The 12,415-nt window shown below is 45.2% G+C and overlaps 1 protein-coding gene across 3 annotated transcripts in view; it reads right to left on the bottom strand.

The window, feature by feature from the left end:
• The window catches only part of Pcdhac2 (protocadherin alpha subfamily C, 2), an 86,002-nt gene that overhangs the window by 38,193 nt on the left and 35,394 nt on the right, over positions 1 to 12,415 (bottom strand). For 2 of the 3 annotated variants that reach the window (XM_055606752.1, XM_055606750.1), the window contains exon 1: positions 2,629 to 5,582. The exons of the other annotated variant lie outside the window; for it this stretch is intronic. In XM_055606752.1, the coding sequence (XP_055462727.1) occupies positions 2,629 to 5,190 (2,562 nt within the window). In that variant the 5' untranslated portion in view covers positions 5,191 to 5,582. Of the gene's footprint in view, positions 1 to 2,628; positions 5,583 to 12,415 lie in introns of those variants that run through there. 3 annotated transcript variants of the gene reach the window in all.

Genomic DNA, 12,415 nt, shown 5'->3' on the forward strand with positions numbered 1-12,415 from the left:
CACACACACACACACACACACACACACACACACACACACACACACACGAGATTTCTCCTACTATTGAATGAAACAGAGGCTTTACAGTCAAACAAATGTGGCTTAAAATACAATTAGCAGTGTGCTGTTATATAACCTCTCTGGTAATGTTTGTTTCATGTAAAAGTTACAAGAAATGAAATCACGTATACACAAATTGCAAAGTAGGGCACGTTTTATATAGTGGAGTGGTCAATGAGTACAAATTCCCTCCCTTTTCATTTCCAGTCTCCATTAATTTTAATGTTGGCTCGTGCCATCAGTTGCATTCCCAAACCCTCCTGCCATCTGCAGCAACTAGGTAAGGAAAGAGAAAGCCCTACCCAGGAAAGTCAGCTTGACCTAGCAATGATGATTTGCAAAACAGACTGATTTCTGTCACCATTTTGTCATGCTATAGCAACAGGACTCGCTTTTTCTCCTTAACTGCAATAAACCCAGGTCGCCTTCAGTGCATTTTCAGAAATGTCTACCAGATACCATTTGCCTTCACTAAATTCATGCACTCTTCTGGCAAAACCCCACAAGAGCAATCACTTTCTGACATAATTTTATCCCTAGATTAAAGGTTTGTGTACCACAGTAACTGTTAACATACAGGTCAGTGTAATACAGAAATAATTCATGTATCAGAATGCCCCAAGCTTTGAGCCAAGGGAGAAAGGGCAGGCATGTCATTTTCCTAAGCTTCCAGTACACAGCTGGTGGCAAAGCTGAGCCCTGCCTGGCTCCAAGCCTTGTCACCACCTACAGCCTGTCCCAGTCCCAACGTGTATCACCTGAACTTGTTAGGCAATTGGCTACAGCATCCTTATTTAAAGAAAAATCATTTTTACAGGCTTCCAAAAGCTGCAATGGAACAAATCTGGAAATGCTTTGATCCCCACCTGTGACCCCACCGCCCTCTTTCTTTTTTACCCTTCTTTCTTAGTCTGCAGTCTGCCTCCCCTGCCTACTCAACATTAAGTCCTTTCAGGCTCTTCTGATAGGTGGGTAATATACATAGGAAAAAGAAAATACAACCTACTGACAATCAAGAATGGGGGTTCTGTGGTTATGCATCACTCTCCTTGAGACTGACAGGAACTCAGAATGGGGAAAGACATTGGTAAATCATACCAATATGCTAATGAAAAGTCACAAAGTACAGGAAGAACAACTACTAACTCCTTTTCTGCTGACTCTCAAAGTCCTAGCTACAGAGTAGTTGTTTGGAAAGAAAATTCATCCCTATTTACAGGACAGGGTTTTGCTTTGAAATCCAAGTTTAAAGGACCACAAGGCAGACTCCTATTGTCTCAGGCATGCACTGAGACTTACTATACAAATATACCTTAAGGTATTTTTTGATAATTTTTATGCATTCATCATAATGAGGAATCTGGCCTGTGGCTACATAAAATTCAAAACTAATACATATACCAGCCCCCATGTACAGTAAACCATCCACTTCCTAAGCCTTTTATACCATTGCATGCCTAATTTCAGATGCAGAAAACAAACAGGTGCTTTTGGAGTATTTTCATTTAACTTAAACACACGAAAGCTTTGAAAACTGCATCTTAAATGTCATCAAAAGCATAGAAATTGTTAACATAGAACCCAAAGATTATGGAAACGTAAAGTGAATATTCTGAGACCTCATCTTAAAGTGAATTCAGAGTATGCCCAAGGAGTTGGCTAGGTTGGAGTTCCTGTCTCTCATTCCCCAGTCTCAGCTTGCCCTCATCTTCACCATCCCTTCATACTCCTAGCCACTCCCTCTATGAGCTCCCTCAGCCAACCAGACAAATGTCCACCCATTTACTCTAGCGTACTACCATTCATTTCTTCTCACAGCTTCCTATAAGAGTGACCACGTCATCCAGCCACAGCAAACTCCAGCCTCAGAGGACAGCATTTGGTACTTTTCACTCCTGGTGTGAATTTCCAGAAGAACCTATCACATTAGTCCTGTGCCATTAACAGAGTAAATTTTGGGGATGAGGTCTCACACTAAGTAGCCTCAGACGGCCTGAAACTCATAATGTAGACCAGGCTGGCCTCAAACTCACAGAGATCCGCCTGCCAATAATTTTCACCATGGACCTCCAAGATATAAACAGCAACAATATATGGAGGTAACCTACACATCTCTGGAGGTTTCAGAGCTTATATATTTAACCTTTTTAAAGCACAACGCAATTACCCTGTAGATGATATAGCAGAGATCATTTCTCCTTGAACTTCACATTACCTTCTAGCAATACAGCCCTTATTCCCAGACGTGTTCTACTTCTATAGAGCTATGCCTCAACAACAACAACAACAACAAAAATACCCAAGGCTAAGCCTCACTTCTCAAACACATTTATGGCTAATTCTTCACATGTGCCACTAGAAAGGGGTAAGTAAAAGAATTCTCCAGAGCTTATTTTCTAGAGAGCAAACAGCAGGTTATAATAAGATCAGAGGTACCGTTAATACTCAATTTACCAGATAAACCTTGCTGGTGATAGTACATCAGTAATGCCCACCACATGCAATTTAGGGAAGGGACACATGAAGAAATGCATGGCTTTCTGGAGAACACTTTGATCACTATCTCACCTCATTTTGAGAGACAGCCTCATTTTTTAAGATAATCAGGTTCCCAGCACTCTGCCTATTTTGGCTCCTGAGTTGCCTGTTGTCAGTCACTGAGCCTTGGGTTCCCCCAGGTCCTGACCCTGTCTGGGCTCCTGTGTTGTAAAACATGAAAGTATCACTCCCTGAGCCTGCTGTCAGGCAGGCCTTGTAGCAGTAGGTCTTGGTGAGGGAGCCGTTGCCTCGAACCTCAATGAAGTGAGGCTGTACTTTGAGGCCATGTGGTATCCTGGCCTCGATGTTGTTGTTGGCCTGTTTGTACAGCTCGGCAGGGCTCCGCTCCCTCACCCCACAGAAACCTCCGCAGCACGCCGTGCCGTAAGCAGTGTAGCGGTAGCATTTGATGATGCTCAGAACAATGATTGTCAAGAGAAATATAAAAGACACTGTGCTTAACGCTATTATCAGATAAAGTGTGATTTCAGAGTATGTCCGGGGACTCTTTATATGTCTCTGAGTGTCAGGGAGCATTTTAGAAACCCTGTCCACCACAGCTACTGTAATAGCCACAGTAGCCGACAGAGGTGGCTCTCCGTTGTCGCGAACCACCACAGTCAGGTTGAAAGTGGTACCACTCTCATCTCCTATCTTTCTGGTAATCCTAATTTCTCCCGTGTGAAGCTCTACTTTAAAGAGGTCTGAGTCAGAAGTTGGGACGAGATGGTAAAAGAGCCAAGCATTCTGCCCAGAGTCTGAGTCCATGGCTATGACTTTGGTGACCAGGTAGCCAGCGGGGGCAGTCCGGGGCACCATCTCAATGGCTGATGATGAATTGGTTGAGGTAGGGTATAGAATATGGGGGGCGTGGTCATTCATGTCCACCACGTACACATTGGCGGTCACGGTGCTACTTAGCGGTGGCCTCCCCTTGTCCTGAGCCTCCACAGTCACGAAAAACTCTCGAAACTTCTCGTAGTCGAAGGAGTTGAGCGCATAAAGGCTGCCACTGGCGCTGTTGATGGAGACGTAGGAGGTGACGGGCAGCCCTTGAACCTCCCTGTCCACGAGGGAGTAGGTCACCTCCGCGTTCTCCTTTTGGTCTGGGTCTGTGGCTTGCACAGTGCAAAGCAACACACCCGGCAGGTTGTTTTCCTGGACATAGATGGAGTAAGAGTCCTTCAGGAAGCTTGGCGGATTGTCGTTGACGTCGGAGACCTCAACCTGCAGTGTCCTTTGGGATGTGAGCGGTGGTGTCCCCCCGTCAGTGGCTGTCACCGTGATGTTGTAGGCAGCTACCCGCTCACGGTCCAGCGGGCCACTCACCACCAGTGTATAGGAGTTTCCGAAGCCATTCAGCCGGAAGGGCAGCGTAGCCTCTAGGTTCAGGCTTACCTTCCGGTTGGGGCCCGAATCTTGGTCGTTCACGCTGAGAAGGGCCACAACAGTGTTGAGGGCAACATCCTCAGGCACCGGGCTGTATAAGTCTGTGAGCACCACCTCTGGAGCGTTGTCATTCACATCCAAAATGTCCACCAACACCTTGCAGTGACCCGCCATGGGTACTGGTCCCCGGTCAGTCGCTTGCACATAGATCTGATAGGACGAAGACTCCTCATAATCCAGTGTCCCACTTACCCTCACTTCCCCGGTAGTGGCGTCGATGCTGAAGAGCTGTCTCTCCCGGTCTGATGTGTAGCTGCTCAAGGAGTACCTGAGTTCACCATTAGAACCCTCATCTGGGTCTGAGGCATTCAACTTCACTACCAAGGTGCCTGGAGGAGCGTCCTCCCGCAGCTGGACTCGGTAAGTGGACTGGTCAAAGGCAGGAGAGTTGTCGTTGGTGTCCAGGACACGAACAGAGATCTGAGCCGTGCCTGAGCGAGCTGGGATGCCCCCGTCCACCGCAGTGAGAACCAAGTGGTGCAAGGCAGTCTGCTCACGGTCTAGGCCCTTCCGCAGCACGAGCTCCAACACCTTGCTGTTCTCCTGCAGGGGTTTAAGGTCCAGCTCAAAGTGCTCGCTGGGGCTGAGCTCGTAGGTCTGCACTGAGTTGGCGCCGACGTCGGGGTCCTGTGCGCTCTCTATGTGAAACCGCGCTCCCGGTGCCACGGATTCGCTTACCTGAAGCTGGTAGTCCGGCCGCGGGAAGCGCGGAGAGTTGTCATTGATGTCCAATATCTCCACCTCGATTGCGCTCACTGCCACCGGGTTGTGCGCCAGCACTTCCAAGCCGAGCAGGCAGCGAGGCCGCTGCTCGCACAGCGCCTCGCGGTCTATGCGCTCGTTGACGAAGAGCGCTCCGCTGGTCAAGTCCAGCTCCAGGTAGCGCGGGCTGGGTGCACCCAGGTGGTTGATGCGCAGGCAGCCGGGTCCCAAGCGCCGCAGTTCCAGCCCCAAGGCTCTCGCCACGTTGCCCACGAGCGCGCCCGGGCTCTGCTCCTCCGGCACGGTGTACCGTAGCTGGGAGGCCGCTGGGCCTGGCAGCAGCACCAGCAGCAGCCGGAGAGACAGAAACAGCAGCCAGGGCAAGGGCCGCGGGGGTCGCGGATGCTCGGTCGCCCCGGGTCGGCCGCCTGCCTGCTCCATAGCCGCCGGCCCTGGCGGAGGCAGCCGGGCCAGGGCGGGAGGCAGCAGCTGGGCGAGCCTGCTCCACGCCGGGCCCCGCCTCCGCCCTCACGGGCTCTCCACGGCTCACGCGCTACAAACGCCCGAGGCCGCTCCCCTCCCAGGCGTTCTCAAGGGCTCCGGGCCCGGCCGCCCCCGCGGACGCCCCATATCCCAGCTCCTCCACTCGCCTCCAGGCGCTCCGCGGCTCTCGGTTTTCTGCGACCGCCGCCACTGCCGCCGCCGCCGCCGCCGATGATGCTCTACGGAGAGGGAGGGAGAAGCGGAGGGGGAGGGGGTGCTCCGCAAGTCCAGCTCGGATTCCGCACCCAAGTGGCGGCGGACCGCGACCGCGCACCGCCCTGCCGCTCCGGCTACTCCAACCTCCTCTCCTTCATCCCCGACCCGCCGAATCCCGACAGACCGCGAGAGCGCGGCCACTCCCTTCCTCCCTTCCCCCACAGTCCTGTTCAGCCAGTCTCCACGCTCCCCAGCAGGCTTCACGCGCCTCGTAAGATTAGCCTGGGAAAGGCAGCCCAGTGCCTAGAACTCCACTATCAGCTCCCCAAGTCGAGGTTTCAAAGCGCCACCCAGGAAAATAAACTGTAAGGAGGCCTGGGCGGTGCCTAACAGTCAGAGGTGCGTTGGGGCTTTTGAAATGCAAACCATTTGTTTACTTGACCCTTACAACCTTCCCAGCTACATTTCTTAGAAGTCCAGAAAGCCTTTAACCCCTAGGTCAAAGGGCAGAGAAGTGACTAATGGCTTTTTCCGGGGAGCAAGCCTAAGGCTCCCTGGGATCCAGTACTGTCTCGCTCCCGGCCACGTGCCTTAACTTTCAGTGTGTATTTTGGCAATTAACCAATATTTGAGTGTTTAAAATTCCTTAAACAACTGGCTCCGTAAAGCTTCAAGAAAAACTCATATTCAACCTGTTTTGATCACAGTAGGAAAAAAAAAAAAAAACTAGTACAATTTTAAGCTGTTCTTCCCTCATGCTTTTCCTAATCTTGCTTGAAACCTTTTTTTTTTCTTTTCATTTATCGCCCAAGACATTTTCTTTCAAGTGAAGATTAATTTTTTTTTTCTTTAATGGATGACAAAGTCGTCAAGAGCCTACAAAGCCATTAAATCAAGAGAGTTACTCTCGGTCTGCCCAGCTAGGCTAGAATTTGAACTCGTTAATGCTTCGCAGAAAAAAAAAATGAAGAGAAAAAAACACCCTGCTGTTATTGAGCCTGGAATTTATCTTACAATAGCAGCAATGCCAACGGTTACAGCTCATCTTCTGTGAATACGGTGCTTCTGTGGGCTCCTGTACCTCTTTGACCCCTCAGACTCCCTTTAAATTGCTGCAGAGGCCACATGCAATTTCTCTTCAGTGAACAAGAAGAGAGGGAGCAGAGGAAAGCCTTTCTGTGCTGTGTCATTGCCTCCCCTGATCTCTGAATCATCAGCCTTCCCAGTTCTCTCGTCTCTCCCAGGAAAGCTTAAAACTATAGCTCCCTGTGCAAAATCATTCACTAAAACATCCTCTTTCTTCCTCAGCTCCCAGTATTCTTGCGCTACATAGATAGCTTCTTGGGTAATTTTCTAGCTATGTTAGTGGAAGGGAGCCAGAGCGGGACCTGACGTTTGGCACACTTCCCTCCTTGAGAGGACAAGTTGACGGTTGCGGAGCCCAGATTTTGAAAACCAGGGCCAGCACATCCTCCCTTCATCCTACCAAGTGAGCTCAGTAACAGCATCCCACAACCCAACCGATGATTTCTCCTAGAGAAGCTAGTTTTCCTCCCATCGCTGCCTATTTGTCCTCTTTGTTCTGTCAAGGGTGCAGAGTGGGAAGCAATTTCCATCAGAATCTATTCCTGACTCCATTCTAAGGTCTCTGGCTTCTCCCTCTCTATCTGTATCCTTCCCAAACATGCCCCAGTAGCTCTGTTTGTTGTAGTAATTTGATCTCCGGGAGCCTTAATCTCTCAAGTGCACAAATTGTAGACCTGGCCTATGTCCTCACCCATTACTTATTTCAGAAAACAAATGGCCTGTAAGTGGAATCAAGTTATAAGTCGTCAGGAAAAGTGACCTTTCTTCCCCTCATCTCCTCCAGTGCTCACAGTCGCTGCCGTCACTGCTCACAGCCACTGGGTGTTGACCATGCAGGGTCCTAGGCCCCAGAAAAGATCACAGGCACTTAAAGAAGAGATAAAAGTGACAAGGACTTTGGGATGCTCTTAACGGGAGCCCCCAAGTGCCCTGCCTCAGAGGTGGGGGAAGCAGAATTTGTCTTTCAGCCACATCATCATTCAGCAAGAGTACCGGCTGAGATGTCCATTGTGTGTGTGTGTGTGTGTGTGTGTGTGTTTCAGAATTATAAGCTCCAGCTAGTATTTGCTCCCTCAGTGACTGAAAGAGCAAAAAAGCAGCACAATTAGCCTCATTTCCAGAGACATTGTGCTACAGAGACGGTATGTCCTCTGTGTGGCACGACAGTGCCTTCCTTTCTCAGGCTGAATATGCAGGTTTCTGCCAACCTTACCAATGTTTGGAACTCGATTTCTCAGACTTTCGCTGAGTGCCTCACCTACAAATATGCATGCTAATGCCTCAGCCGTATCTTTGTGCCTTCCTTCCTTTTTACTGTTAAGAATTCCACTTAAAAAGCAGAATAAAACTAAATGGGAACACAAAATACAGAGGTAGTTAAACCCATGCTAAAGACTATGTGTCTTTCGACACCTAACCTTCCATTTGCTTGTTTTAAATACAGGAAACAAAAACAAAATCGATGGGGTTGTTGTTATGATTAGAACAACTAATAAGTGATTTGCACATTATTTGGCAAGCACACTATTGGTTTTAGTGGTGGTAGTGTTTATTAAGTGCAACAACTATTAGCCGATGATGTCTTAGCTAATCGTCTATGTATGACATGACTCCTTAAACACAGACAACCAATTTGAAGTATGACACTTAAGAAGTAAATGGTGGCTGGGGACAGGTGAGTATATTCTAAGTCTAGTTTTTCTGAAGTTTTCAAATACTTCTAGAACTTATCCTCTATCTTGAAAATCAAGTGACTCTTTCATTTGTACATGAAAGTGATTACATATATCATGTATGATATATAACATATATGAATCACTTCTTTTTTGTTTGTTTTATGGGTCTGTGTGAGTGTCTGATATGTGCGTGTGGGTACCAACTGAGGCCAGAAACAGATGTCAGAGCCCCTGGAGTTGGAGTTACAAGTGGTTATGATCCACTCAATATGGGTGATGGAGATGGCAGCAAGTGCTCTTAACCACTAAACCAGCCCCAGGAATAACTTATACCCAGCTATGTAATAAAATTACTATATCACAAAATAAAATCACTTCTTGATTTAAGTAATAAAAAGTGACATGACAAAAAGGGCCGTAAGACCGGGCATTGTGCTTGTTTATTCCTGTGCTAGACAAGAACCTAGAAATCATATTTCCCAATTATATATTTCTTAATTATATTTGTAAAATACATCTCCAATGAGATCACTGAGCACAGCAGCAAAAACCAATCACAACAGAATTAAGACTGCAAGAAAAATACTCAAACTCAGAAAACTCTCCTAATTCACATCAATTTTCCTTTTTACTGGCATCATTGCAAATCATTTTACTTTGAGTAACCAAATGATCTGAGTTTGGGGCATAGGGAAAAAAGGACATACAAGTCACTAGTTTTATCATGTTCTCAGCAGGCCATTATACAAATATGTGTCACAAAGAGGAAAATCTAATTTTCTTTTTCTTTTTAAAAAGTTTCTTTTGAGAGCCTGTCTTGTCTAGCCCAAGGTAGCCTTGAGTTGGCTGTGTAGCCAAGGCTGGCCTTAAACTCTTGATCCTCCTGCATCCAGCTCCCAAGTGCTAAAATAAAAGGCATGTGCCACTATACCCGGCCTCTACTTTGTATTTATAACTGGTGAATGAATGTTACTCTACATGAGCATGTGTTACTCAATGAAAAGAGGGACAAATAAACATCCCTAAGAGTTAGTATGACACAAAGTGGCTTTTAAAGTGACATCTCATAGCAGACATAGCAGTACACCTCTACAACTAATCTTGACCCTCAAGAGGCAGAGGCTCAAGAATTCAAGAACAGGCAGGGCTGTATAGTGAGACACGGCTTCAAAACCTTTATCTTGTTAAGAAGGGACAGGATTCTTGACCTCCCTTTTCCACAAGGAAAATACTTTGCAATAAGATTATATCATTATGAAGGTGTAGTCTTATGTGGTCTAAGAGGGATTAGGAATGTTTTCCATATGAAATTATGGCTCAATTTTTTCCCCATATATTCTTTTCACAGGCTGAGGGAAATGCATGAAGAAAATGTTTGGATTCAACAATTAGATTTGGGGGAGGGATCCTCTAAAACTTTAGTCCTAAAAAACTATTATGCTGTAGCTACATGGCTGATGTAGCTCAGAATTGTTTAGAATAAACAAGAGACTCAACCCTTCATGTTATTAACAATAAAAAGGTAGAAACAGGCTAAAGGCTTGAGGAAGATTGCTTAATACAGTTAGATAAAATCAAATTTTACTTTTCCATCAGTGTTCTCAATTTAGGTGACCTAAGACTCAGAGGTTAGAGGCTGAGATTCTTTAGGAAAATATTTTACCTAGACCATTTTTTTTTTCATTGAGTAAAATACCGTGGTTAATTGGAACTTGAATCTAAGGTTAAGAGGGGAGAGAAAGAAAGAATAAAAGCAATATGAAGGTATGTGCTCCATCCACCATGAGAAAAGAAGTGGAAGAATCTAGAAGCTCGCAGGCTAGCTAGCAGGGGCTACACAGAGCAGGGAAAACAAGAGAGAGCTGGTCTTAACGAGGAAGAAGTGCAGAGCTGACCCCCACCCCCCAAGATTGTCCTCTTGCTCCACAAGTGTGCTGAAAGTATGCTGAGGTGCCTGAACACACACACACACACACACACACACACACACCAGTGCACAACAACAGATACATTTTAAATGATGTGATATGCTTGGGTGTTCATTCAAGCCATTAAAATTACTAACATATGGACCACAAAAACTTCTAATTTTTAAAAGCCTTTGGGTTTGGTATAAATATGTCTTATACGCCAACATTTCTGAGGTGATTACTCATGAACACTTATAAATGAAGGCATTCTTATGGGACCTGCCCTGACTCATCTGAAACCTGATGACTTCAAACTAATCACATAGACTTAAAGTTATTTTTTTTTCCAAACAGGCATTTTGGGGTTTTCATTGGCAGGATCATTGGTGAGGGGGTGCTATAAACACAGTTTATCTGAAATTCTTGGAGAGTGTAAGTTTCCTACTTACCCACAAAGATGAAGTAAGAAAGCTGCAATACAATATAGTTAAGTGGTTTTTATAATTTGTTGAATAAATAGCAATGCCAAAGAGTATTTATTAATGGAATGGTTCAACATGGAGGAATTCTAATGTTTTCCAAGTCAGCATTTTCTCAATGACTCAAGACTAGTAGGCAGCAAATGTACAAGCCAATCCAGAAGCAAGCTGAGCCCTTCTGGAACAAGAATTATGGCTATCCAGGACAAGCCACATCTTAATTCACTAAAATAGTACCAATATTCTACTTGAGATTCAATACATGCCCCCAATCCATAAGTTTGTATTTAAGCTGACTTCTGGCTTCTGTATTCGCCATTAAAACACGTTCCAAGTCCCCATTCATCACTTTGGACCTCTTATTTTAATAGAAAGCCTTGTTTGGCCCTGTTTCTCTTTTTCAAGTCTTGGGATTTAGCCACAGAATAAAATAAAAAGGGAACTTGGCATTAAATAACATTTTTTGTTCCCAAGTGGGGTTTAGCCAACATAGTCATTGATTTTCATGGATAGATAGACAAACAGATAGTAGGTCGACAGACAGACAGTAACATAGATGGGTAGATCTGGAAGTCATTGAGCATTTGCATTTTAGCTGTTTTCCAAGATCTGACTTGGGCTCAGCCTAAATGAAAGTCCAGTTCTGCCTGCAGAATCCATTGTTTCTGAGGCCCAGGGGGAACTCACACAATTCTTGAAAGTATACATTCACACATATCCAGATATGAAATAATTGTTGGATTCCTTGAGAGTTGACAATTTACTACTTCTGTACATATCTAATCTCATTTAATTCTCATAATACCCTAACCAGTTGGCACTGATGGGGAAGCTCAATTCCAAAAGGGCAAAAATTATCAGACTCTCCAAGAAGCTTATGTCTTCCCAGGCCTCTTTTCCTCCTTAAGAGAATTTTTCTGAGCAGGTCTGTGGTGGCCCACACCTTTAATCTCAGCAGAGGCAGGCAGATCTCTGAGTTCAAGTCCCACCTGGTCTACAGAGTGAGTTCCAGGACATCTAGGGCTACACAGGGCTATCCAGGGCTATAAAAAAAAAATAAACAAGTAAAGAATCTTTTCTTCCATTTTCATCTCCTTGTGTTTCGTTCAAACTGGGTCATGTGGAAGATCTTTTGTTACATCTTTTTGATGTTTTGAGACATCTCCATACAGACTAGTGGCTAGATGAACACATATCCCAACCATCAGTATAACAAGTTTCATTTTGTCCACATTTGGGCCAGTATTTGTTGTCATTTGGTTGCTTCATGACTGACTAGATACGATGGAATCTCAGTGTAGTTTTATTTGCATTCCTATGATGGTTAGTAAAACTGAACATTTTTTCACATGTGTATTGGCCATTTGTATGCCATGACTTGAGAATTGTCCATCCATTCATATTGTCAGTCCAGTTATTAAATTGGGTTGTTTGATTTCATGTTGTTTAGGTTTTTTTTTTTTTTGGTTCTTTATGTATTCTAGATACTAAACGTCTGTCAGATTATAGCTTGCAAAAATAGTGTCCCATCCTGTCTCTTTGTTGTCTCTTTGTTGGATTGACTGTTTCATTTGTTGTACAGAAGATTCCTAGTTTAACAAGACCTCACTTGTTTGTCTTTTTCCTGCCAGGCTCCTCTTTTTCCTTTTTTGTTTTGTTTTGTTTATTTGTTATTTTGTTCTGTGGTTTTGGAAAGCTGAGTTTTGTTTTGTTTTGGGGGGAGTAGGATTGTTTTATTTATATATTTGGGGAGGACATCAGGAATTGAACCCGAAACTTTACATACACTAGGCAAATGTTCTACCCCTGAGCTCTA

Source organism: Psammomys obesus, unplaced genomic scaffold, assembly GCF_907164565.1.
Source record: "Psammomys obesus unplaced genomic scaffold, mPsaObe1.curated_primary_1811, whole genome shotgun sequence".
Lineage (NCBI taxonomy): Eukaryota > Metazoa > Chordata > Mammalia > Rodentia > Muridae > Psammomys > Psammomys obesus.